The sequence below is a fragment of the Myodes glareolus genome, chromosome 14 (genome assembly GCF_982192425.1).
Source record: "Myodes glareolus chromosome 14, mMyoGla1.1, whole genome shotgun sequence".
Lineage (NCBI taxonomy): Eukaryota > Metazoa > Chordata > Mammalia > Rodentia > Cricetidae > Myodes > Myodes glareolus.
Genome location: NC_142039.1, coordinates 71,044,405 through 71,072,154, shown reverse-complemented (window position 1 = coordinate 71,072,154; position 27,750 = coordinate 71,044,405). Strand labels below are relative to the sequence as shown.

Below are 27,750 nucleotides of genomic sequence, written 5' to 3'. Positions count from 1 at the left end.
CAGGCGCTGTTTCCATTGTGAAGAGAGAATTGAGGCACAGGCTAATCAGGTGGCTTGTCTGCAAAATCTTTTCCCACCCACCATCTACAATCTCAAGCACATTGCTTCAGGATAGATCTCCACTATTGGTGAGAAGTCAGTTGTCTTTAACTCTTTCCCCTCTTAGGCCCTGACACAAGCAACACAACCCTTGCCCACCCTGTGGCTCTGTGCATCCTACCCCACAAACTCAGCATTCAGCTCTTGATGTGGCCGACCTTGAAAGCGGGGCTGACTTCCTGTGGAGACCAGTTAGGTAGGAGGAGCAGTGATACAAGGCCATGCGATCTCAGTAGCTCATGAAATTAAATTTTACATAAAATCCAAATGAACCTATTTTATATCACAGCATTCAGTCATATATCACATTGACATTGAACATCCTTGATATGATTATGGTAAGAATGTACTTCTGGGTCTTCCTTTCAAAAACTGAGAGAAAAATACCAGTAACCCCACAATTTGTTAATGGTTTTGACAAACTCATTACTATATGCCTGCTACAAGAAAACATGCAAGGGATAGAAAGCATGACGTTCACAGGTGGAGAGTGACCCTGGAATGTGAAGTCCTGTGTCCACTGCAAGAGGTTACTCTCTCTCTCTCTTTTTTATTTATTTTTAATTTTTTCATTTTCTTTTTTTTTAAAGATTTATTTATTACGTATAGTATTCTGCCTGCAAGCCAGAAGAGGGCGCCAGATCTTATTACAAATGGTTATGAGCTACCACGTGGTTGCTGGGAATTGAACTCAGGACTTCTGGAAGAGCAGCCAGTGCTCTTAACCTCTGAGCCATCTCCTCAGCCCCTAATTTTTTCATTTTCAAGACGGGATTTCTCTGTGTACTGGAACTCACTCTGTAGATGAAGTTGCCTTGAATTCAAAAGGTGTGCGCCACCACCACCCAGCAAGTCCATGTCATACCCGCTGAGAGTTAACTGTACACAGGACAATTTTTTCCTCTTTTTTTTTTTTTTTAAATTGGGAAACAAATGTAACAAACCCGAACTCATTGAAAATAAACTCAGTAACTAAGTGCAGGCTCCATCTCCAACCAGCACCAAAGTCTCTGCTTGGCTTATTGCCAGTTGCTCAAACCCCAGAAAAGAAAACTGTAAGACACCCAAGTCAACCTCTGGGCCCTTTTCCTGCATTGCAACCCCTCTACCCCACCCTTAAACCAACATCAGCAGGCTGGTCTACGCCAAAGGAAAGGGAAGCAAAGATCCTGGAATAATAAGCACTGATGCACACTGACCTGCTCAAAATCCCATGTAACAAAGGAAGACAGAAGGAAAATCTGCTTGCTGGCCCACCCACTCCCTCCCAATCCTACCCCAGAAAGCAGCCCCACATCCCTGATCAGTAACACTGAGAATCTAAGACACCAAGGGCATCACCAGCTCCTGAGTGATTACTGCAAAAGGTCCAGAGGTGGAGGTGGGGAAGGCTTGTCCCGCCCCCCCACCCCCGCTCAGCATTAGTCAGCCAAGTACTGTCCTCGGCTGGAGCCTGAGCAGTGAGGGCATGCTTGCAGTCCCTCTCCCTCCAGAACATCTATGGCTGAAAAACAGTCCTCCCACAGAGGAGCTGGTTCCAGGAGGTCCTTCCCAAGAGCCTGGAAGAAAGATTGCTTGCAAGGCTTGGGACAGCTACACCAACTTCTTGGCTTCAAAAAAACTCTTGAGGTGCCGCATCTGCCAGACACCAATGGCCACAAGGATGAGCGTTTGCAGGATGGACCACCACAACACTCGCTGGTTGGTGCTCTCGCTGGTTTGTCGGAAGCGCTCCTCCCGCCACTGTTGGGTAAACGAATAGTAAGTCTTAGTCCAGGACTGCTAGAACCACTGAGTTCCCAGCTTGCAAGGATGTCCCAGGGCCACCCATTCTGCAGGGACTACCTTCAGCATCAACAGTCAGGTGACTGCCAGCAGACTAATGCATTTCTCCTAAGTCTGTCTGTCCATCTGTCAGGTACAGTCCTCACTTGACCCTTCCTGACACCTAGAGAAGAAGTAAGGTGGTGGTGACAACCCCAAGGGACAGAGGTGTCCTGGAGTGCTCAGTGTGGACTTCTGTTCAGGTCTCTCAATCTGCTCCTTCAAGATCATATGTGTCATATATTCAGACTGCCAACTGGTGGGCTTGATATGTTTTGTTTGGTTTACACAACAGTTTTGTTGCTGTTGTTGTTGTTTTTGCTTGTATTATTTTTTGTCAAGATGTGGTCTCACTATATATCCCTGACTGGCCTGGAACTTATTATACAGCCCAGGCTGGCCTCAAACTGCAATTGATTCAACTTCTGCCTCTAGAATGCTGAGGTTAAAGGTGTGTGCTACCATGCCTGTCACCATACAGCATTTTGTCAACATTTAAAAATCAGGAAAATTTGCCAGGTAGTGTGGCACACACCTTGAATCCCAGTACTTGGGAGGCAGAGGCAGGTGGATCTCTGTGAACTCGAAAACAGCCTGGTCTACAGAGTGAGTTCCAGGACAGCCAGGGCTACACAGAGAAATCCAATCTTGAAAACTCAAAACAAACAAAACCTCCATACCTTTAGCTCTAGGGGGCGGAGTGGGGCGCTAGAAACTCAGGTTTGCATTTTCTGTAAGGAGGCCCTGGCAGCCACTATAGTTTTCCTTGTTTAGATGGGTCATGGTCCCACAACTCCTTAAGGTGACAGATTCATTCAAGGTACCTGTCTGGTACCTACTCACAAATAATTTAGAGGCTCTTGGTTCTGGCAGCACCTAGGACCTTTAAAACAGCACCCAAGGTGCTGGTATTAATTGCCAGGCTGTTCTTCTGTGTGTGACTGTGATTTAGTGTGGCTCAACTACAAGATGGATTCTGTAACAGCCACCCACCTTTCAGACCTGCACTCTGCCACAGGTAAGTCCCCTGGGATTCGATGGCTGAGCTGGCAGCAGCCCCTGAGCAGCTGGCCCCGCCCCGCCAAGCACTCACCCGCTGGTAGTTCTGCTCCTTCTGGATCTGCTCCACTTGCTCCACCAGCTGTCGCACTCTAAGCTGCAGCTCGCTCAGCTTGTCTTTGGCAGCAATTTCTGCATAGTCGTTCGCATGCTCACCTACTTGGATATCAAGGTGAACTCTCTGGGGATGGAAAAGCGAGATAAGGGAGTCAGGCAGTCCTGCTGCCTTTGAATGCCCGACTGGCAGCTGATCCCTCTACTTTCCTTCATTTTTTAATCATCTCACATACTGAGACCCCACTTGGAGCTGCGGGCATACATGTTAGGGCGCATGCTCTGACTAAAGCTCGCACAATTTGTTCTCTGTAAATGTGGCTTCTGCAGATCAGAAGTCCGTCAAAAAAGAAAACCACATACTTTAAAAATACATCTATTTGTACCAAGTATGGAGACTTTTCTGGTCGTTCTCTAAATTCAATATGAGATAGATAAACAGATACATAGATATCACAAAAATTTCATTAGGAATTACAAGTAATCTAGAGATGATAAAGTATACAGCAGGATATGTATGCATTGTATTAAAATACAATATTAGGATCCTAAGGAACAACTATACAAATTGACCAGTCACTATTGTCCTGTATGTGCACTGGAAATCCAATGGCTTTAAAAGACACAAAACCCAATACTCACCCCACCACTTATAGTACCAAAAGTCCCTGTCTTGATCCCTTGACCAAGCTGTACTGAACTTTAATCCCATAAGGATCCACTTACCAGCATGCCTCCAGCAAAGAGAGAGAACTTGGTAGAATTTGAGTGAAGACAGATCTGGTGCTCACCAGGGGTATGGGAGGTGAAGGTGAACCTGCCCTCAGAGCCATACTGCCGGGCCAGGATGACCTGGAAACAGGGGAGGAGGTTCAGTTAGTGATGCTGTAGGGAGGCTGGGGGAAAAAAAAAAACAAAAACAAAACAAAACAAAACAAAACCATGATAAAGGCTCTTCTAAGTACCACAAATGATGTCACAACACCAAAAGAGCCAAAGTTCCTCAGCAGCAGTTGTCAGCAGGGTTGAAGGGTCTGACATCAGGCTAGCCAGCAACTGCTGCTGGGAAGGACTTGACTCTACTCCTTTTTAGCTCTTCCCGTGTCACTTCACTGTTCCTATTGCTGTTGTACAGACAGAATCTCATTATGTCTCCTTTGCTGGTGCAGAAATAGATGGTCTGCCCGCCTTTGTCTCCTGGAGGCAGGGATTAAAGGCATGCTCCACCACGCCCACCTTGTCCCAATTTTTTTTTAATGTATTTTACCTACATGTATGTATGTGTATATATATATATGCTCCACGCACATGCCTATGAGTGGGTGTGAGCCATGATGTGGGTGCTACGAACTGAACTCAGGTCCTGTGCAAGAACAGCAAGTGCTCTTAAATGTCACTGAGCCAACTCTCCAGGCCCTTGATGAACGGTGATGATAAGTGACTACTACAACTATTCTAATGGTGACAACAAAACTACTTTGTTTTTCATTTTTTAAAAAATTATTTGTCAAAATTAAAAGGTAATCCTTTTTGGAAAGTACTTTTGTTTTACGGAGTTCTGGTCTTAACAGTTTTAGCATTAGCAACTTTTTGATATCCATCACTACAATTAATCCACTTGTCACTAGTATAAGAGAAGCGAACTTCCACTTCACAAGGTAGGTTAGTGGTTCAAGGCCAGTAAATGACTTGGAGGAATCCTGCAGTCGAAAACTGAGAACTTGAAAACAGCTACCTGTCCAGCAACCGCGCGCGGCCCAAGCTCGTAGAGAAAACTCGGCATCTTTCCACATCACCAACTTATCTACCTCACTCGAACAGATACGGAAACTAACAAAAAGAAGTACCGAAGCTTGCTCGACGAGGGTAAGGGCCAGCTTACCTTGTCCTCCGGGTCTTTTACCTCCACGAACATGCCAAGCCCAGGGGTGGCAGGCTGGTACTCCTCCCGCTGTTTGTCATACAGCTGCGTCCGGTAATTTCCTGCAGACAGGAGGAAAAGGGAAGATGAGAGGAGCTCGATGAGGCGCGGGGTTGGCCCCCGACAGGGCAGAGCCAGGCCAGCTACCGCGGACAGTTCGCATTCCCCAGCCCCAAGACCACTGACTTGTCCCAAACGCTCCCCTTCGCCCCCGCACCGATGACCATGGTTTCGTCCGGAATTTCCTCAATAAAGCACTTCTTCTCTGTCTCCCCAATGTGGAAATACAGCGCGTCTCCACGGGCTGCGAACCACAACAGCAGCAGGAAGGCCCGCATCCCTCTTCCCAGAGAGAGTCCGGGTGGGGTCCCAACAACCCGCGTGCCTAGCTCGGTAGCCATCTTGCCCCACCTGCCTGCGCAGGCGCAGATGGGCGAGCCACGTAGCTCAGCGGAGGCCGCCGCGGTGCCTGCCGGGACTGCGAGTTCTACCGCCTGGACTACAAGTCCCTAGATACTCCACGCCTCCGCGCGGCAGTACCTGATTGGGGCCGGTTTCTACGGGACGCCAGTGCGATTTCCAAAATGATAGGCTTTCCTTTGATTCCGCTAAATAGCGCATTGATTGACAATGGTTGTCAGATTTTTGATATATTGTGAAACCGAAGCAGGTTTTTGAGATCGCAGAACGAATATAAGCAGAGGCAAGATTCGAACTTGTTTTGTCCAGTAGTATTACGACTTTCCGCTTTCCCCACCCTCTCTCCCTCTCCCCATCTCTCTTTACTTTTGTTTGTTTTGAGACAGGGTCTTGCTGTGTAGGTCTCCCTAACCTAGAATTTACAATGCAAACCCCTCTGGCCTCAAATCTGTAGCGTTCTGCTTGTCTGCCTCCCAAGTGCTGGGATATAAGCATGAAACACTGTGTTCGGCCATCCTGCTCTCTTGCTTACTATGTGCATGGTCTATACTTTTCCATTAGTATCTTTCTAATTTATTTATGTCCTTGTATAAAAAATGAACCTCTTATGGGCAACGTAATTAAATCATGCCTCTAAAAAGTCATTCTGCCAATCTCTACCTTTTAATTGTAGAGTTTATACCACTCACATAATTCAAGTATTGATTAGATTTATAGCTGGCATTTGTTATTTGTTTCTGTCTGTCTTGTGTTTATTGCCCAATACTTTTATACTTTGTTGCACTGTAGCTTGTTTTTTTTTTTTTCCTGTCAAAGTCTCTCTTATGTAATCCTTGCTGGCCTGGAACTTGATGTGTAGACCAAGCAGGCCTTCAACTACTAGAGATATGTCTGTCTGCCTCTGCCTCCCTAGTGCTGAGATTGAATTAACACCATTCATTCTTGAAGGAGTCATGAAGGATACACATCCCTCTCTAGGCCTGAGGTTGACAGAGATAAGGAAAGCAGGGAAACCCACAAAGCAAAAAGAGGGGCCCCACATTGTAACTCAGACAAGAGTGAATGGAAAATTTCCTGAACAGGCTGATAGTGTAGAGAGATCCCACGGAGCAGGAGATCCAGAGGGCACTATAGTAAGGCCGATGGGGAAAAACAGCAGAAAAGCTAGATCTGATTCCCCTTCAAACCTCTGCGGTACAGGACCTACAGGATGGCAAGAGACGCAGGTCCACTGTGCCCCTGGAGAGCTTCCAGATGAAGTACTTGTACAAGCTGTGGGCCTCAAACAATTTCCACTATAATCCGTGAGAACCAGCAGCTGCAACAGGGCCAGGCTGCATAGGAGCTCAGTTCCATTACCACCCAGTCTGTCAAACACATCCCCCAGGCTTCCTGTCCTTTGGCCCCAGCAGTAGCAGCTGCCTCTCTAGGGACAGCAGTGTGAGTACAGCTGCTGATTGTCCTTCGGGATTGTTTTCTCAGCCCTACCTTAGATACCCAGAAAAATCCAGTGAGGCAAAAGTTGTTTAGGCTTCTTTGTGCTAATGTAGTAAGAAATTCAGCAGGGAAGGGGCTGTCCTATACAGATTGTTTGGCAACCGTCCCAGACAGGAGCTAAAATGGTAGGGATGGGAGCAAGCTTATGATCTGAACCCAAACGTGGAGGGACCTATGTTCAGGATGTGTGTGCAAAAGAACTGTAGATATAGGAAGGGTGAGATGCAGCACAAATAATAAAAACCCAGAGACGGATATTGGGGTTCGACCTGAAGATCAGAGAAGCAAAGCAGCCAGCCACTGGCTCTTACTCTACCTCAGACAGAAATAGCAATCCTGCCTCCATGAACCCTCAGAATGTGGCTATCTCCTCTTGACTTCTGTTCCTCTCTTGCTGGGATTAAAGGTGTGTACCACCACTGCTCAGTCTCTATGGCCAGCTAGTGTGGCTACCGGGATTAAAAGTGTGTGCCACCACTGCTCAGTCTCTATGGCCAGCTAGTCTGGCTACTGGGATTAAAGGTGTGTGCCACCACTGCTCAGTCTCTATGGCCAGCTAGTGTGGCTATTGGGATTAAGGTGTGTGCCACCACTGCCTGGTCTGTATGGCTGACCAGTGTGGCTGCTTCACTCTTTGATCTTCAGGCAAGCATTATTTATTAAAATACAAAAGAAATATCACTACAGTGTGACATTGATAAGAGAGGCAGGGTTCAGCCAAGTACCAAAACATGGTTAAATCCCCCAGTTATGGGAGGGCAAGAACTATTTAGACAATGAGATTGGGGAGGTCAAGGAAGCTTCAGAAGGACCATGGGAACGTGGGGGAGGTAAGTTGGGCCGAGGCACCAAGGGGTCACCAGGGGCCAGGGCCTCATGCATAGAGGAAGAAATCTCGTATCTAGAGATCCAAAAGCTGCAGTTATGGGTGATTCTTGAGGGTGGGGGAAGGTGGCAGGAATGTAGTTGGAATAGACGATGAAGTTTGTATTATATAAGACTGGATCACCGGACAGTGGTGGTGCACGTTTTTAATCCCAGTTTTTAATCCCAGCACTCGGGAGGCAGAGACAGGTGCATCTCTGTGAACCTGTGGCCAGCCCGGTCTGTGCAGTTAAGTTCCAGGCCATCTAAGGCTACACAGTGAGGCCTTGTCTCACAAATAAATAAAAGAATTGGAAGTAGGCTTTGGAATGTAAATGTGCCATCATCATAGTGGCTTTACAATAGCGCCGCCATAGTGAACCAATCTGCATGGCTTGCTTCAGTTTGCATCTGAAATGTTGCTCACAAGCTTTTGTTTGGACACTTTTGGCTTCCACCTGGTGGCACAATCTGTGAAAGTTGTGGCACTTTGGTGATGATTGCCTAGCAGAAGTCATTCCAACAGGAGGCCTTGAAAGCAATGCTTGCGGAGGGGTGGGGGTATCTTTGCTCTAGGTCACAACCCAAGTTTTTTACTTCCTGATCTGCTCACACTCCAGCTTCTTTGATTGAGATGCCCCAATTGCCACGCCTTCCTTGTCCCGATGGACCATATTCTATGGAGCTGAGACCCAAAATAAGCTTGTCTTTCATTAAGTTGCTTTGCTAGGTATTTGCTCCCAGAGATGTAAAAGTAGAAGTAAGTGTTGTAGGAATCTAGCAGCGTCACTGTATCAAAGATAAACATTAGAACAGAATTGTCGTTTTCTAGACTTTAAACTTGAAGAAATCTTGGTGGAAACCTGCGATTGTTTTCTGTGATTTATAGAGTTGTTTTCTAGGGAGCTTCACGGTCTTTGCATGACTTCTGGCACACCTGAAGCTCTTGGGTTACTGGGTACTGCAAACAGTACATGATAAAGACTAGAGTGGGGGGGTGTGCTGCTTTCCTACAGATCAGGGACATATGAGGAACTTGTTTACTCAGAAAACAACTGTGTAACAATCAATAAATGCCGGTGGCCAAGTCAGAGGAGCAGCAGGTGGCAATTGAGCTTCAGGAGACCGGTCCAACAGAATGCAAGGCACCGATGAGTGAGTCCCAAATAGCCAAGGCTCCGAGGGCTTTGGCTCCAGAATGCTTCTTGCTACTGCTGTGCCTTTACATGTCTGCTGCTGCCATTTTTCTTTGGTATCTGGTATGGTGTGAATGGGGGTGGGGGATCCCCACTGCCTTTAATGTAGTGTGATTATTTCATGGAAATATCCCGTTCTACTGGGTGTAGAAGTTAGCTCGATTCGGGAAATAACCAGGTTAGCTAAAAGATATAAAGCAATTATATATTTATTATAAGGGAAAAACTCAAGAAATAGAAATGAGAAGTTCAAGCTCAGCTGTGCTGCGAGGGAACCAGAGAGAGAGAGAGAGAAAGAGAGAGAGAGAGAGAGAGAGAGAGAGAGAGAGAGAGAGAACCGGGTCCCAGAAAGCCACACCCAAACTTGGTCCCACCTCTTAAAGATAATTGGTTAACAAAGCTTCCCCAGCAACTGGGGATTTTTACCTGTAGGTTATTATTTTTTTTAAATATTTATTTATTTATTTATTATGTATACAATATTCTGTCTGTGTGTATGCCTGTAGGCCAGAAGAGGACACCAGACTTCATTACAGATGTTTGTGAGCCACCATGTGGTTGCTGGGAATTGAACTCAGGACCTTTGGAAGAGCAGGCAATGCTCTTAACTGCTGAGCCATCTCTCCAGCCCACCTGTAGGTTATTATGAAGACGATTTCCTCTTATGCAATACTGTTTAACTGAAGTAATGATTTTATACAATGATAGAATTTTGATGATTAAGGATTTTTGACAATGTAGTAAGGGATTATGATAGAGGTTAGTTTAGTGGGGAAATTATTACAGGTAAAGGTATACATAATATACATATATTAAAAATAAGTCTATAGTGTTGCCCCCACCCTGATAAAGCAGGAGCTGCATAGGGGAGAAAATAGGAACAAGGAAATGTCACACAGCAAGGACTTAGGAGTTTCTTATGTACAGACTGTGACTTAGATTAAATGATTGAAGAAAACAACTGGACTCAAGTTCAGGCTCGCTCAAGTTCTTTTAATCTTAATGCTGGGTGATGTGTTCACAGGTTTCAGTGTGCATCATAGCTGAAACAAAGCTTTAAAAAATTGACTTCAAGAAACCAGAAAATAAAAACTGGCGGTTAGTGAAGATGATTGGAAAGAAGTCTAAAATGTGAAAAGTGAAACAAGTATTTTTTGAGACAGTTCCTCCTTTGTGTACACTTGGTTCTCCTAGAACTCGCTTTGTAGACCAGGCTGGTCTTGAACTCACAGAGATCTACCTGCCTCTGCCTCCCAAGTGCTGGAATTAAAGGCAGATGGCACCAGCACCCAACCAAAACACATTTTTTCATATTTTTTATTTAAAAAATTTACTTTTCATCTTACATACAAACCCCAATTCCCTTCCCTTCCCTTTTCTGCCCCCACCTCCCCCCTTTCCACTCCCCATCCACTCCTCAGAGTGGGTAAAACCTTCCTTGGCAAGTCAAGAACATATGGAAAGACGAAGCCCCTACCACATCAAGGCTGAGCAAGGCATCTCGCCACAGGGATTAGGCTCCAAAAAGCCAGTTCATGCACCCGGGGTAGGTCCTCATGCCACTGCTAAGCCCTCACAACAGATCAAGCCACACAGCTGTCACCCACAGTCAGGGGCCTCATTTGGTCTCAAGCAGGTTCCCCAGCTGTCAGTCCACAGTCTGTGAGCTCCCGCTAGCTCAGGTCAGCTGTCTCTGTGGTTTTCCCCATCATGCTCTTGACCCCCATTGCTCAGATGATCCCTCCTCTCTCTCTTCAGCTGGACTCCAGGAGCTCAGCCCAGAGCTTGGCTGTGGGTCAGTGCATCTGCAAAGCACAGTTTTAAAGAAAATAAGCATTTAAAGTTTTAAAGAAAATAATATTTTAAAGAAAATCTAAACACAAGATAAATTCTATGTATGATGTAATATTAAAAGAATATCAAAGGAAGCTTTGTGGGCACATGCTGCAATGTGGGTGAACCCTGAGGACACAGTGCTGAGTAAAAGAGAGAAATGACGATGGGTTATGGTGGCACATGACTTTAACCCCAGCACGCAGGAGGCAGAGGCAGGTGGATCCCTGTGAGTCTGAGGCCAGCCTGATCTACAGAGCAAGTTCCAGGAGAGTTAGAAATACACACAGAGAAACCCTGCTGTAAAATAATCCTGCATGCTGTGAATATGCATTACTCTCACTGGTTAATAAGGAAGCTGATTGACTTATAGCAAGGCAGGATAAAGTTAGGTGGGACAATCAAACTGAGAATACTGGGATGAAGAAGGGTAGAATAGGGGAAGATGCCAGTCGGTCACCAAGGAAGCAGGATGTGTAGAAAATGAGGTAATAAACCATGAGCCATGTGATGAAGCATAAATAAGAAATATGGGTTAATTTAAATGTAAGAGTTAACTAGTAACAAGCCCGAGCTATCAGCCAAGCATTTACAAGTAATATTAATATTACTTCTAATATTAATATTTAATATAATATTTAATTTAATATTAATTTAAGCCTCTGCACCAGTTATTTGGAAGCAGGAGGTTTGGACAGGAGAATTATCTACAAAATTCTGTCTTGAAACACCAAAAAAAACCCCTATTCACAAAAGTACATATACTATATGCATATAACATACTATTTGCATATTCATATACATTTGCATATTCGTATATAATATATGCAAAATATATGTAGCAGTCAAGTTCATAGCGACAGAAAATGGCATACTGACTGTTACGGCTCAGAGAAGCAGGGAAGATGCTCCCAGGGTTTAAGTGTGAGATGGCAAGAGTTCTGGAAATGCATTGCACAAACATGGATGTATTTAACGCTACTGAAAAATACACTATAAGGTTAATATACTGAATGCTGTGCCTATTTTACTAGTTGTATTTATTTGTTTGTTTGTTTGTTTTGAGATAGGGTTTCTCTGTGTATCAGTTTGGTTGTCCTGAAATTTGCTCTGTAGGCTATGCTGGCCTTGAACTTAAAGATCTATCTGCCTCTGCCTCCCAAGTGCTGAGATTAAAGGCATGAGCCATCACTGCTCAGTTTACTAGTCGTCTTTAAATGTTAAGAGAAAGGAAGGAAAAAAAGGAAGGAAGGCAGGTAGGCTAGGTGATCTAAAAGGATAGGCACTTAGGGAAAAAAAAACCTCAAAATCTTGAAGCTTACAGTGCCCTAGGATGAACAACAGTCAATCTCACAGTATTGACTTGAATTCACAATATAGACTCAAATGTCAACTTTGAGCCTGCTGTGGAATAATCTTTTTGTTTGTTTTTTGAGACAGGGTTCTCTGTAGCTTTGTGGTCTGTCCTGGAAGTAGCTCTTGTAAACCAGGCTGGACTTGAATTCACAGAGATCCACCTGCCTCTGCCTCCCATACGGGGATTAAAGGCGTGCACCACCACCTGGCTGAATAATCTTTTTGTACAACGTGAAAATGTTACTCTTATTGGTTTAATAAAGAGCTAACTGGCCAATCACTAGGCAGGAAGACGCTAGGTGGGAGAGCCAGACTGAGCAAATTCTGAGGAAGGTGGAGTCCAGGAGACACCAAGAGAAGGAAGATGAATATGCCATGTTAAAGAAAGGTACAGAGACACATGGTTGAACTTAGATAAGAAATACAGGTTAAGTTGTAAGAGCTAGTTAGTAATAAGTAGTAATAAGCCTAAGTTATCAGTTGAGTATTTATAATTAATAGTAAGTCTCTGTGTTGGTTATTTGGGAGCTGGCTGGTGGGATAGAAACTCCTGCCTACAAACAACAGCCAATGTGTGGTCACATACATTCACATAAAGTCTGAGAAAGTTAAAAAGAAAGTTCGGAACATAGAGTCAAACACACTTTCCTGGGGACCACCTTCTCTCAGGTAGGCTCACTGCTAGTAGTAAAGAGAGGTGTAGTTCTTTAAGAGGTCCTGCTACCGAGCACTTGTATGGAGTTTATGAACGGGGCAGAACACTGCTCAATGTCATGAGACTAGGGAGACAATGCCTAAAACAGTGTGAAAACAAAAACTACTCAGAGTGGGGGCGATAAACATGGCTCCTGCCTGTACCTCCATCAAGGGGCTAGGCTCTCAGGGAACTGAAGGGGAGGGGTCAGTCACCAGCACATAATGAGTTAAATCGTGCAACTCATGCAGACAGAAAAAGGTTATAGATGTGCAGTAAATCAGATCCAGATGTGAAATCTATCTAAAAAGGTTAGAATATGTCCAAAAATGAATATAGGCTTAAAAAAGAAAAGAAAGAAAGAAAGAAAGAATACAGACAGTCATAGAAAAAAAGCAGTTTAGAATTACTAAAGTCTTTAAAGAAAAAATAAATTAATATAAAAGAGCCACATAAAGATGAAAAATACACAGGAAGTCTGGATCCTGTATGTTATTGTGTTGTCTTTGCTGAACAAACAAGAGCTGCTGAGAAACATTGGATTATGTAAACTGCTAAGGTAAAACAACTTATACATTTTAAAAGTCTCTTAACTTCAAAATGGAAGTCAAAATGTGACTTGCTTTGGGCAAGAGGTTATGCTTTTGTTCCCACAGAACATGAAAAGGTAGGGTTAAAGAAGATCAGGTTTGATTAAGGAAGACATCCTGGCTACAGACATAAAGAAGTAAACCTAGAAAAACTACAAGACAAGTTTTGTGTATTTTTTTACCTACTCAAACATAAAACCAAAAAAAAAAATCATCTTTGGCTAACTTGTGTACAACACACAGTGTATATTTATGTTAATGTAGATGTATATGTTACCTTTAAAAGTTTGCATGTTTTCAGAACAAAGGGATCAAACACCACTGAAAATGAATGGCTCAGGTTATCCAGAAGTTTCCTCAGAGCTCTGCACCCAGAGCAGCTGCAAGTCTGCTGGCTGAGAGGGCCCAGCCTCACAGACGACTCGAGCCAGGGCTTTACCAGGATCCTGACTTCTTCAGGACCCCCAAACATGCCAGGACACCGAGACAGCACCCCTAGAAAACGATGTCCATATTCCCAAAAGAAGGGTTATGGATGTTTGTCATCATTTTTTTGGGGGGGGGTTGGTTATAAGTTGTGATTGGTAACAGGAAAAAAGTTGAATAAAAGAGATCAAGTTCAAGGATTTTATTCTAAAAGAAAAGGGGAGGATATTGAAATGATACAATAAAAGGGTAGATTACTAAATCTGCTTTAATCCAAAAAGCAACTGTTTTTTTGTTTTTCGTCTTTTGTTTTTCAAGACAGGGTTTTTCTGTAGCTTTAGAGTCTGTCCTGGAACTAACTCTTACATACCAGGCTGGCCACGAACTCAGAGAGATCTGCCTGCCTCTAACTCCTGAGTTCTGGGATTAAAGCAATGTGCCACCACTGCCAGGAAAGAAGTAACTATTATTCTCAAAATATTTTACATTGGTATGGATTTTGGTTTACTGAAACAAATTTCAAGTTATTTTTGTTTTAACTTTATGCATATTTCTACTCCTGTTTGGGGTGTTATGCTTATGTAGCTCACTTAAAAATGTCATATACGGGGCAGGAGAGAAGATTTAATGATTAAAAACACTGACTGCTCTTCCAGAGGTCCTGGGTTTAACTCCCAGCAACCACAAGACGTCTTACAGCCATCTGTAATGAGATCTGGTGCACCCTTTTGGTGTACAAACATACATGTAGACAGAACATTGTATCCATAATAAATAAAGAATTTTTTAAATTATTTATTTATTTATTTATTTATTTATTATGTATACAATATTCTGTAGGCCAGAAGAAGGCACCTCATTACAGATGGTTGTGAGCCACCATGTGGTTGCCGGGAATTGAACTCAGGACCTTTGGAAGAGCAGGCAATGCTCTGAACCACTGAGTCATCTCTCCAGCCCCCAATAAAGAATATTTTCAAAACTGTAATATACAATCAAGAAGTAGAGGTTCATAGTTGGTCATCTATAATAATCAAACTTGTAGTCATATTAGGTATGTTTTTAAGATTAAACAGATATATTTACAGAGATAGAAGGTCTTCAAATACTTCAAAGACCTACAGAATATGACATTTAGGATGTTTAATAACCTGAGACTTTTCATAACAGTGAGACACATATGCTCCTGACAGTACTAATCTACTTCAGAGAAGATGATGAGCATTGAAGAAACATCATATGGAGTTTGCTTTCAATATGGCAAGGCTAGTCATTTAGGCAAGAAACTGCCCTTGCCTTGTTCAGCTGTACAGACTGGATATGCAGGAAAAAGACTGGACAGTTTTTCAAAATTCCCACTTTACAGAAAGAAGAGTCTGCTGGATATTCTGCAAGACACAGAGGAAAGAAACTGATGAATTTGCAAATACAAGGCAGGACAGTCCTTCAAATTTCCAGCTTCATAAAAATTCTGTCAGATATTCTATGCCTTTATGCCAAAGATGGATGCTCCAATGTTACAGAGGAATTTTGGGTGACCATTTTAATAAATGCATAATTACAGAATCAGCTTTTTCAGAACTCAAAGCAGTTGCCCATTGAAATCCTGAATATGTATCTATGGTATGGTGCATGTACATTAATTTTTCTAACTCCACAAAATCAAACACATCCATTTGCTAAACTTCATTTCTTTGAGTACCCCCAGGATTACTTTCTGTAGGTAGTGGAATTTGGTTATACAGGGAACAAGTTGGACATTTTCTTATAAGTTCCTTGGCTTGTGGCCAAATGAAAGAAAAATCTTTCTTTCTTTCTTTTTTTTTAAAGATTTATTTATTTATTCTGTATACAACATTCTACCTCCATGTATGCCCACACACCAGAAGAGGGCGCCAGATCTCATTACAGATGGTTGTGAGCCACCATGTGCTTGCTGGATATTGAACTTAGGACCTCTGGGAGAGCAGCCAGTGCTCTTAACCATTGAGCCATCTCTCCAGCCCAGAAAAATCTTTCTTTAAACCTTTGTTATTGGGCTGGAGAGATGGCTCAGAGGTTAAGAGCACTGACTGCTCTTCCAGAGGTCCTGAGTTCAATTCCCAGCAACCACATGGTGGCTCACAACCATCTGTAATGAGATCTGGTGCCCTCTTCTGGCCTGAAGGCATACATGGAGACTGAACACTGTGTACATAATAAATAAATATTTAAAAAAAAAGCCTTTGTTATTAACACGGTCTTTCTTATGAAATTCTGAGGATTACTTTCTGTCAGTAGTGGAGTTTGGTTATACAGGGAACAAGTAGGACATTGTCTTATAATTAATTTCCTTGGCTTGCTGCCAAGTAATGGAAAAAAATCTTTTTTAAACCCTTTAGATTGACTTGGTGTTTTCCTATGAAATTCTGAGTTTTCTAGCACATTTCATCCAAATAGTCGATCAACTTCATCATTACCTTGTGCTAGAGGGCCTGGTTTGATGTGGGATTCCCCTCTGTATGCTGTGACTACCATTGGTGAATAAAGAGACTGCCTTGGCCTGTTGATAGAGGAAGATGGGCACAGAAGAGCTCCTCATGGAATCTTTTAGCCATTTGGGCAAGAAACTGCTCTTGCCTGGACTGCTTGATGAACTGATCATGCAGGACCTGCAAAGAAATGACTGCTGAAGTTGCCTAAAGGTGAGATGATCCTTCAAGGTTCCTGCTAAAGGGGGCTGGAGAGATGGCTCAGAGGTTAAGAGCATTGCTTGCTCTTCCAAAGGTCCTGAGTTCAATTCCCAGCAACCACATGGTGGCTCACAACCATCTGTAATGAGGTCTGGTGCCCTCTTCTGGCCTGCAGGCATACACACAGACAGAATATTGTATACATAATAAATAAATATTTAAAAAAAATAAATACATAAATTTTTTAAAAAAGGTTCCTGCTACATAAAAGAGTCTGCTAGAGATTCTGCAGGACACAGAAAAAAGTGACTGACAAACTGCCAATATAGGCAGAACTGTTTTCCTGCTTCATGGAAAAGTCTGCCAGATACTATGGGTCAATAGGGTGAATATGGATGTCCCAACCATACAGAAGAACTTTGGGTGACTGTCCAGGTAACGAGATGTCTCTGTCATTTCTAGAGTTTTGGAAGTTGCTTTCAATGCACTTCCTGTTTACTTAGGTAATATTATATCCCTCTGGAGTCTTTGATGGATTTGAAGAATAGATAGAAATTAGATATAAATATTGTAACTATAATTATTGCTTGATACCTGTTTGTTATATTTAATTTTACTATGTTAAAGTTAAAACCTTCCTTTTTATTTGAACAGAAAAGGGGAGGTGATGTGGGATCCCTTCTGTATGTTGTGAATATCATTGGTGAATAAAGAGACTGCCTTGGCCTGTTGATAGGGCAGAACTTAGGTGGGGGAAACTAAACTGAATGCTGGGAGAAAGAAGGGCAGAGTAAAGGAGAAGCCATAGAACCACTGCTGGAGACAGATGTGCTGAAACTTTGCTGGTAGGTAACAACCTCATGGTAATGCACAGATTAATGGAGATGAGTTAAATTTAGATATTGACGTCTTCAATTCTGTCTCAAGCATTCAAAGCTGCTCAGGGCATAGAGCCAAGGTGTGGTCATCATATACAGACTGTCTTTGTACATTAGCATAATTGCCCTCCCCAAGAAGTTGGTCTTGGGAGATTTCAATACCTCTAGCCCTACTTCATTCTTCAATGGTCCTAACCTCATCTTTACACCAGGTCCTCCACTGTAACTGAGTACCAGGTTCCAATACTGCTGTAACCAAGTCTCTCCAGTCTTGATTAAAAATTCTGTTACAAGTTGACCCTAAGTTAAACATCTGCTTCCCAAAAGGTGAATGCATACCATATGAGACTATCAGTTCCTTAAAACTCCTCAAATCTAACATTTCCATAGGAATCTTGCATAGCTTTGGGGATACCCATCATCTGTCAGTTCCTGCAAGGTGATTGGATAAAATAGGGCTGGATGTTTGAAATCCTTGGGCTGTTCCTCTCTAACCTTATAATGCAATGTTGAGATTGGTTCTTTTTAAACTCCCATCTAAATCTGAATATCTCTATGATTTGTTTTAATAAGCTTTTCTAAGACTTGTATCTTGGCACTCATATTAGCAACTTTTTTTAGGGATAAAAGAAGAACAATCAAACTGACAATATTTATAACTGATATTATGTAAATCCCTTCTTTTTTTCTTTTCTTTTCTTTTTTTTTTCTTTTTTTTTTCTTTTTTTGGTTTTTTGAGACAGGGTTTCTCTGCAGCTTTGGAGCCTGTCTTGGAACTAGCTGTTGTAGACCAAGCTGGCCTCGAACTCATAGAGATCTGCCTGCCTCTGCCTCCCAAGTGCTGGGGTTTAAGACATGTGCCACCACCACCTGGCAGTAAATCCCTTCTAAGTTAATTATCTTCTCATTTAATTGTTACATTTTAAAACCATCCATTGTGTAATCACACAGAGACCCAACTCTCTCCATTGTAATAGTGTTTCCAATTTTTTTAACATGGAGAAAAACTTCTTTCTCTTTTTAACTTTTTAAAAATTCCCCCCTTTAAGAATTCCCAATTGTTGTGATCAAACCGGATTCTCTGAATGTGACTGACATGGGGGCTGACTGAGAAGCCATTTGCAATGGCACTGGGTCTATTTTCGTCTGCATGTACTGGCTGTTTGGGATCCTAGTCTGTTTGGATGCTCACCTTCCTAGACCTGGAGGGAGGGGGGAGGAACTTGAACTTCCCACAGGGCAGGAAACCCTGACTGCTCTTTGGACTGGAGAGGAAGGAGGAGAGGGAGTGGGGGAAGGAGAGGGAGTGGGGGGAATGGGAGGGTATGGGGAGGAGGGAAGAAAGTGGAAATTTTTATAAACAAACAAACAAATTAATTAATTAATTAAAAAAAAAAGAATTCCCAATTGTTTGACCTAATCTGTTGACAAAGGTTATGAAGATGATGAAGTGTGTGGTTGGCTGCTGCTGCATAGAACAGTAGAATCCCAAGCAGGTATTCAAGACAGCAACCTAGTTTGGCAGAAGCCCAAGGAGGGAGTCCAGGGAAAGCCCACAACCCACCATGAGAACAAGCCCACTGTCTGAAAAATGCACACAAGGGATTGTGGGGAAGAAACACGTGTAGTGGGAGCTGCCTAAATGCAGAACCAACTGATAGTGAGGATCTAACTCCAGCAGTGTTTGGAGCCCAAGTGCCTGTGAGTTTTTCTGCAGAGAGGCTACAACAAAAAAACCCAGACCAGATCAGAGGGCTTGGGGAGAAAAAAGAAGAACCTAGCCAGCAGGGTGGTGACTCAGGCTGTGTACAGCTCCAACCTGTGTCAGCAGCTGCAAAGTCACAGGGAAGTGGCTTTTTCGTGAATTTGTGCCCCACTTTTGGTGCCAGATGAAGACTGATTCTAATTAGTCTTAATAACAAAAACCTGGAGTCAGACATGGGGTAAAAACTAGTGGCCAGCTCCGCCACTGCCAGGTGGTGGTGGCACATGTCTTAAACCCCAGCACTTGGGAGGCAGAGGCAGGCAGATCTCTATGAGTTCGAGGCCAGCTTGGTCTACAAGAGCTAGTTCCAAGACAGGCTCCAAAGCTGCAGAGAAACCCTGTCTCAAAAAACCAAAAAAAAAAAAAAAAAAAAAAAAAAAAAAAAAAAAAAAAAAAAAAAAAAAAAAAGAAAAGAAAAGAAAAAAAAGAAGGGATTTACATAATATCAGTTATAAATATTGTCAGTTTGATTGTTCTTCTTTTATCCCTAAAAAAAGTTGCTAATATGAGTGCTAAGATACAAGTCTTAGAAAAGCTTATTAAAACAAATCATAGAGATATTCAGAAAAAAGAAGTCTGGCCTAGCATAGCAGGGTGTGCTTTTAATCCTAGAATTTAGAAAGCTGTGGCAGATGACCGTCTGAGATGGAGGCCAGCCTGGTCTACAGAGCGAGTTCCAGGACAGCCAGGTATGGTGAGAGTTCCTGTAGTGATACTTTGTGTTCTGACAAACAAAGCTTGCCTGAAGATCATCTCTCCAGTCCCTTGCTTACTTAATTAAAAAGAAATATATACGTTACCATAGTATTCATCCCACAAAACAACATTTTATACCGGTGGAGGGGTTACTACTCTACAGATTTCAGGCATCCGTGAAGGTCTGGGAACGGCAAAGCATGGCAGCATGGCTGCAGAAACTGCTCTGTTCCAGACATCAAAACCTGCCAGTCTGCCAGTCCGCTTCAACAACAGCACGGGAAACTGGAGTCTTTGTCAGAAGAAATTTGTCAGAATGTTCTGTCAATTCTATCTGAGCTCTGAAGCCTCAGGGCTTCCGGCAGGACAGGCAAATACTCTGCTCTTGAACTATGTCCCCTTCCCTTAGGTTTTTGAGACAGGGTTATATACTACATGGCTCCTGCTAGCCTGGAACTATACACCGAAATCTGACTCTGAACTCAGCAACCTTTCCCTTGGTTCCTACTACTGGTGGCTCTATCATTTTTTAAAGGCCACTTTATCTTGGTCACACTAAAGATGTAATGGTTATATGGCAGTATAAACCAGAGTCTTCTAATTATCTGATGGAGACACTAATGTCTGTCCATAGTCACACCCAAGGGTAATGAACACACTTGGAAGCAGAAGTCAGAGAGGATCAATGCAAGTTGGAGGCCAGTCTGGTGTACAAAATGAATTTCAGGTCAAGGCAGCTACTTAATGAGACAGTGTTTCAAAGAGCCAGAAATAGGTCAGGAGAGATAGCTGGTGGATAAAAGCGCTGGCCATCAAGGCTGATGGTTCTAAGATCCACAGGGTAGAGGGAAAGAACTCATGTTGTCTTCTGACCTACACACACACACACACACACACACACACACACACACACACACTTGAAACAATGAGATGAATAAAATATGATAATTTTTAAAAATTTGATTTACTTCTTCGTAGTTAAAGTTCCAGATTCAGTCCTGGCTGATGCTATCAATATAAATTCCGTATCTAACTACCAGGAAGTTTCAAAGTTCCACTGGTCAAAGCATAAAACAGACTTCACTTGAAACTTTAAAAAAAAAAAAAGAAAAAAAAAAGAAGTTTGTTCCATGTGCCGGTATGTTTCTCCCCCACAAAAATGGGTGGAGATGACATTTTAACAATTAAATGCTTAACTGTTAAATATTTCTAATTCTCCTTTGAGTGTCCTTAAAATCCTCTGCCGCAATAACACTATTTAAAAAACATTGCCTTAGTACGTGCCCTAATCGTTCCATTCCTTGTCACACTGGTCGTAATTATATATTTAAGTGACCACCTTTCCCACCAGACTCAAGAAGGAGCTGGGTCTGGGTCCTCCCTAGCAAGAACGCGGGGACTTCCAGTGAATGACATATTACAAGACGCACGTTTCCCTTAGTGTCCTTCACCTCAAGCTGACCACGAGTCCCCTAGGCTGTGGCTGGATGATATCTAGCAACCTTGGGTCGTCATTTTGCAGCTTCCACGTTGCTCCCTTGCAAAATGAGAATAATTCGTACCTGCCTCCAAGGGCTGCAGGGAGGAGCCAGGCGATGAGTGTGAAAGTATCGTAGCAGAGATTAGTTAATCCACTCATCAGTTAACGGTCCATTAAGCTACTAGGCCCGTTATCACAATGCCACAAGTGTTTCTCCGGCAGGTCGTAGCCTAGTACGTGTGCCCCGGGCAGGATCTCGCCCCAGAGCTGGTCTCCGACGGAACGCCGGGTAATGGCCTTATTAAAAATGGCGCAGGAGGCTTCAGTGGCGAGTGCGGCGGCGCGGACTCGGCGTGCCCTCTGACCTGCTGGCAGCGGGCGGGGAGGGGTGCCGGGTGCCGCCATATTGGCTGTTGTCCTGTGAGGGGAGCGGCGGCGGCGAAGGCGGCGGCGGCGCGAGGGGAGCCAGCGAGCGGCGAAGCGGCGCGGGAGGCGGCATGACGCGGAGGCGGAGCAGGCCGAGCGGCGGCGCTGGCCGGCGGGAGCGGGCGCGGGCCGCGGGGCTGCAGAAGCCCCAGGCGCCCGAGCCGCAGCCGCCGCCGAGCCTGGAAGCGGGAGCGGGTGCAGGGCCCCCGGAGGCGCCTGCCGAGCGGGATCGCGACAGCCCCAGGGAAGAGGACGAGCCCAAGCTGGCTCCAGGCCCTCAGGTAGGAACGAGCAAGGCGACTCCGACTGCTCGCTGCTTTCACCTCCCCGGAGCGGGAGCGGGAGTGGGGCGGGATTGGGCATGGACACGCTATCGGGCTGGGGCCAGATCCCAAGTCTGGAGTAGACGCTTTCAGTCCCCTTGTCGGGAATGGAGGCTGGACCCCTCTCCAGAATCAAAGCTCAGCCAACCCTCTTGCGACCAGTGTTCAGTCCCTACTCCGAAGCCAAACTGGCCATCCGGGCCGCTGGGACTGGCGTAGGTCCTGAGACCACAGCCCGGTTGTCTGCCCCCCGCTTCCCTTCGGACCCATCCGATTCCCCCGGCCCTGGCCCCTAAGAGATCATCTCAGGGCGCTGGAATCTCGGGGCTGCAGCCTGGGTGCGCCCCCACTCCCGCCCCCGCCCCCAGCAACTTCGTTCCTTTCCCAGCACTGTCTGCAGCCACTACCCTCAACAGCTGTACCTCCGCATCTGCCTTCTGGGACCTCCCCCCTTTCCCCACCCAGCAGAACAGTTGGAGCAGACAGGCAGGCTGCCCCAAAGACTGTTAGAACAACTCCGCCAAGGAGGAAACCCTTGTTCTCCTCCCTACCTCCTGTCCCGTAGGGTGTCCCCCACTGTCCGCCCCCGCCCCTCACCAGGTCCCTAGTTTGGTGAATCCTGTGAGAGTAAGAGTATACGGGAGGATTCTCAAGCTTCCAGCTTGCCACCTGGAAGGTCACTTTCTTTTGAGCGGAAGAGAGAACAGGAGAGGCGGGGGGCGGCGTGGGCCACAGTTGCTCAGGGAGGGTTGTGGCACCCGGGGCTGGGTGGCTTGCCCTAAGCTTGCTCTGACAAAAGAGTTTTGAGTTGGTTTTTTGGCTGAGCCTGCCGAGGAAGGCAGGCCCCTGCAGGAGTCTTGGAGGGTCGGATGCAGCGCCCGGATGAGGATGAGGCGTGGCGGAAGATGCGTTTGGCTCTGCAGACACTGCATCGGGCAGCAGGGGACTCTGGGAGGCTGGTGCAGCCTGAAGGCATGGCTCTTGACAGCCTTCTAGTAGAATCTCTGGAATTGTGCATGTGAGTGGGGATGCCATTTGGGGTACCATTCCTGGAAAGCTTTCCCTGATCTCCCCAGTTACACCAAGTGCCCTCTTGTGTCCACAGCCCTCTTTGCTCCCCTCTGGTGGCACCACTCCTTCTGTGATGAAACTTGTTGGTGTGTCTGTCCCACGCACTGAACTGTAAACACAAGGGTCTCCGAGGATGCCATGTTTGTGATTCTCCGTACCTATTCCAGGCTTTGCCTTTACACAGTAGCACTCAGTAGATGACTAGAAGGAGCGAATCAGCCCAGAGTCTGTGCCTAGTGCAACCCAGTTTTGATGCTGGCCTCCTTTGTGTCTCGCATCACGGTGAGAAGATTTTTAATTAATGAAAATGCCACAACTTCTTGAATGTCAGAGCCTCCCCATCATCCTGCTTTGTAGCCTAGTCAAATCAGACTAAGAGGGTAAGCTCCGCTTCTGCTGGGTCTAGCTTTCAGCCAAGCATCACTTCCCCTTCTAACCTTTTGTGACCACCTCCTACCAAAAATGTTGTTAGCTAGAAGAGAGGGCTGGGAAGCTGCCTGTTGTCCTCTTTCTTTCCCAACAGGTGTGCAATACTTTAGGCTGCTGCCCCATAGAGAGGCCAGAAAGTTGGGATAGCATCTTAACATTTAGTTTTATTGAAATACAGCTTTCCCTAAAATTACAGCCTTTATTAATTCTTCTGATTCAGGTTTTTATAGATTCTTATCTACTCTACTGCTTAACCCAAGAATTTATTCCTTTATTCCTGCCAGGTGATTGACCCACCTTTCTTCTAACCTTCCCAGCTTTCTTGTTTCTCCTCAGCATCTAGCACTAATACAATGTGTTAACCTCTAATACAGTTCTTTGTCTGCTTCTCTATGTAACTTGTAGAATGCAAAAGCCTTGTCAATCACTATCAGATCCTTGTTCCTAGTGATTAACAAATATTAGTAAACAAACTAGTGGTATGACTATAATTACTGTGTTTTTCAGACGGAGAAACAGAAACCCACAGCAATTAAATATTTACATAAATGATTCCTACTTAGAGATACAAGGCAAAAATCCAACAAAAAATTCACTCTTATGGTCTCAAGGGAACTGGAACATCAACAGACTGCTTTGATTTTGCCCCACTTTTTCCTGGGGTAGAGACGAGATTCAGGAAACAGTCTTTTGTGCCCTGTTCAAAAGTACCTGGTGTCAGGGTAGGGGGTTGGTCATTCTTCTTTGTTCACTGACATGCCTTTCTTAAGGATCTTGGCTCCTGACCCCACTTAGCTCTGTCTGAATGTAGTGGATAAGGAGTGAAACTCAATGTTAATATTATCTGCTGAACTAAATTCATGGATGACAAATGAGACCACTTCCAGTCCACAGACTTATTCGAAGTCCCAAACTCATACACTGTTTTATTTTTGGTTTTGATCTTAATGTAAGCTGATATTCTGAAGCAAATGTGTGACAAGGTGTGGTGATTTGTGCCTGGAATTCTAGCACTTGGGAGGCCGAGATAGGATAGCTTTGACTCAAAGCTAGCCTGAGCTACACAGGAAGTTGCAGGCCAGCCTAGGCTACATCTCCTGTGTCAGTAGCAATAGGAAAAGATTTTTCACACTTGCACTTGTTCCTCTTAAAACCCTAGAGTCTTGGTGAGCTGAACCCACTTCTCTCCAAGCAGGTCATCTGTAGTGTCTAAGCAGCGCATGCTTCCCTCAGGTAGCATGTGCTCCAGCCTCTGGGCTCTTCCCATGCCTGTTTATTCATTTTTATAACCTATACACTTTTAGATGCAAGCCTTTAAGTTATTTGGGATCCCAAAAGTCCTTTCAGTTGTTCTAGCTCACTAAATCTGGCCTGTTCACCCAAATTCCCTGGCCCTTTTACTTCAAGATAAAGCTTAAACGGGTGCTGCCTTATCAGCAAAGCATGGTAGTAAGGTAGAGGCAGGTCACCTGAAAACCTAGAAGCAGTCCAAGGTGGCAGTAAGAGCTAGTTTACTGACTTGAGTTCAACCCCGCTTTTCCTCCTGCTTTGTCTTAGAGCTGTTTTCTTCCCTGTTTGAGCCTCATCAACAACAAAATGTGAAGCAGCCTCTTATGCAGTTTCTTCTGGGTGATAGGAGCTGCACCAAGTGGCCAAAGTCAGCTTTAGCATTCCTTCTACCTGCTGACTATAGTCTCACACCATTCGTCTGCTAGCCTGTTTGTGTGTTAGCGCCCAGGAGGCTTGCTCAGGAGACTGGGTGGGCGGTAGTGAGCTCATCCTTTCCTTTCCCCCTTGGCTCTCTGCAGCACCCTGGGACAGTCAGTTTAGTGGAAAGGGCCTCCAGAGACCTGGTTCTTCCACTGCTCAGAGTAAATCTGTTCCCTTGAAAAACTGGCCAGGTGATCAGTCAGTATCTTTATTGAAATCATTTCTTTGTGTTTAATTCACTCAGCAAGCTTCAAAATGATCTCTGTAACCAGGGCCTTTGTTTGAGGCTCACAGAAGGCCAAGGTAGTTTCTATCCTCAGAACCTTCCCCTGCTGGCTCAGGCCTACACCACGTTCATGGCCAGTGGGAGGAAGTGATACGAGGGGCAACCCTGCTATCTAGGTCTTTATAAGCCAGAAAAGACTCTCAGTGCAAAAATGTTAATGACCTTTGAAGATAAAGGCTTGTCCATTCAGTTTTTTAAAAAAGTAATTTCCTCAAACTGTCTCAAAGTTATTAGTTTAGTGTCTGCTAATAGATCAATGATTAAGGTCATAACACCTTCACTTCCTGTTTCTACAGTTCTTTAGAGCGGGGACCATTTTAATTAAATCATGTTAGGGTAGTATGTGTTATATCAGTGTGATCTTTATTGCTCAAAATATGATTGTTACATACCTCGCCATGCCATTTAGTCTGCCAACACTGAGTGATCCCCACAATGCCAGACTCTGGACTAATTGCAAAATCAGAAGTGAGTGAAACCTGGTTCCTGTCTTCAAGGAGCTTATACTGTATAGCATGTATGTACATTAATTCTGCGGTACCAGAGAAGGCGCCGTGTTGGCTGCCTTTGAATAAAGGCTCAAGTCCTACATCCCCTTAAGTGGCCTTTGGAAGCGTTTCAACCCTCATGGTTTGTTTATCCCTTTATAAAATTGACAGTAAATCCAGGTTCACCGGGTTAATATTAGGAACCAACAATTCCTATCTGTCAAGCACTTAGCACAGTTGTAGCTATAATTGTAGGTGCTTACTATCTGGGAACCCGAAAACATGGTAACCCAGGGAAAGCTGAGGCAGAGAAGCTCTTCAGAGCCTGTCTTCATGGTCGAATATTTCCAGAAAGTAAGGTGGAGAAACAAGGTAGCGTCTACAACAGTGGTTCTCAGCCTTCCTAATGCTGCAACCCTTTAATACAGGTCCTCATGTTGAAGAGACTCCCAATCATAAAAATATTTTTGTTGCTATTTTTAACTAATTTTGCTAGTTACGAATCATAATGTAAATATCTGCTATGCAGGATATCTGATATTTACACCCTATGAAAGGGGTTCCCCCAAAGGAGTCACAATCCATGGGTTGACACTCACTGGTCTGTAATGGCTGTGAGCAGTGCATGGGCTCATTTGGAGAGCAGGAAGAGTCAGGCTGATGCTCCACTCAAGTGATTTGGTATCAAGGAGTCAATGAAATGTGTTAAGCAGGAGGGCAGACTTGATGTGGTAAACCCTCTGTGATACTACATGACAAAGTGATTCTCTAGTCCATGTCTCCCTCTTGCTAGCCCTAACTAATGTCCAGATCCTATGTTCTTTGTTCAGCCCCATCCCAGACCTCCCCAGCTAGAGCTGGAGCCCACCCAGGATCCATTTTTGGATTGTTCTAAGAGATGCTAAGTATGGCTGAATCTAGGAGCTGCTAACTTGAAGAAGCCTAGCATTGTGGGGTTTTTTAAAGGGCTGGAGACTTGAAGATATAGCTCAATAGTAGAAAACTTGCCTAAGTTTAAGGCTTTGGGTTTGGTCCTTAACATCACCTAAAAAAACTAAAACAGGGACTGGAGACTTGGCTTGGGGGTTAAAAACAAACACTGCTCTTCCAAAAAACCAGGATTCAATTCTCAGCATTCACATGGTGGCTCACAACCACCTGTAACACTAGTTCCAGGGATCCAGCACTTTCTTTTGGCTTCTGTGGGCACCAGACACACATCTAGGCAAAATATTCATATGTTGCAAGGAGAGCGGGGTCGCTTTGTTTGTCCTGGCTGCCCAGCTAGCTCAGTCGGTAAAGCAAGAGACTCTTAAACTCAGGGTTGTCGGTTCGAGCCCCACGTAGGGCGCCAGGTGTGCCAGGAGTTATGGTGGTCAGATGCTTAAAAGAAATCCCACACTAGCTCAGAAATAAGAAATAGGCATTTATTAAGGGGTAAACTCACAAATCAGAGTTCTCCGTTTGACCGACCCAAAGGAGCAGCCGACTGGCACGGCATGGAGCAAGGGGAACGAGTGAAAAGGGGCTCACGCTCTCGGCTTTCCTATAAATAATAAGAGAGGCCATGCCCCAGTAGGTGGGCTAATACAAGCTTGTAATATTTCCTGCAACATTCATATGCTCATATATACACAGAAAGAAACTGCCTTCCTCCACTTCTTCAGTTGTTGACTTATTAATAATATCAGCT

General features: G+C 44.4%; 2 protein-coding genes across 11 annotated transcripts in view; one reads left to right on the top strand and one right to left on the bottom strand.

Moving 5' to 3' along the window:
* Window positions 1-361: 361 nt before the first annotated feature.
* Window positions 362-5,384, bottom strand: Tmed9 (transmembrane p24 trafficking protein 9). Its single transcript, XM_048447739.3, has 5 exons — window positions 5,175-5,384; window positions 4,919-5,019; window positions 3,763-3,888; window positions 3,017-3,163; window positions 362-1,842 (listed from the first exon to the last, which is right to left on the bottom strand). Exons 1-5 carry the CDS (start codon window positions 5,356-5,358, stop codon window positions 1,693-1,695), a joined length of 708 nt encoding a protein of 235 aa, XP_048303696.1. The 5' UTR covers window positions 5,359-5,384; the 3' UTR covers window positions 362-1,692.
* Window positions 5,385-21,729: 16,345 nt separating this feature from the next.
* Window positions 21,730-27,750, top strand: part of Fam193b (family with sequence similarity 193 member B) — a 34,125-nt gene continuing 28,104 nt past the window's right edge. For 2 of the 10 annotated variants that reach the window (XM_048447742.3, XM_048447743.3), the window contains exons 1-2: window positions 22,963-23,091; window positions 23,179-23,426. In XM_048447742.3, the coding sequence (XP_048303699.3) occupies window positions 23,397-23,426 (30 nt within the window). In that variant the 5' untranslated portion in view covers window positions 22,963-23,091; window positions 23,179-23,396. Of the gene's footprint in view, window positions 22,032-22,898; window positions 23,092-23,178; window positions 23,427-27,750 lie in introns of those variants that run through there. The other 8 variants (XM_048447749.3, XM_048447747.3, XM_048447748.3 and 5 more) reach the window with 7 other exon arrangements.

Bases quoted from the DNA above. Each gene is read 5' to 3' on its own strand.
- Tmed9 (XM_048447739.3), bottom strand. From the start codon at position 5,358: ATGGCTACCGAGCTAGGCACGCGGGTTGTTGGGACCCCACCCGGACTC. The intron at 5,020-5,174 runs GTGCGGGGGCGA...TCCTGTCTGCAG, and splicing joins GGACGAAACCATGGTCATCG to GAAATTACCGGACGCAGCTG. The intron at 1,843-3,016 runs GTGAGTGCTTGG...TTTACCCAACAG, and splicing joins AGGAGCAGAACTACCAGCGG to TGGCGGGAGGAGCGCTTCCG.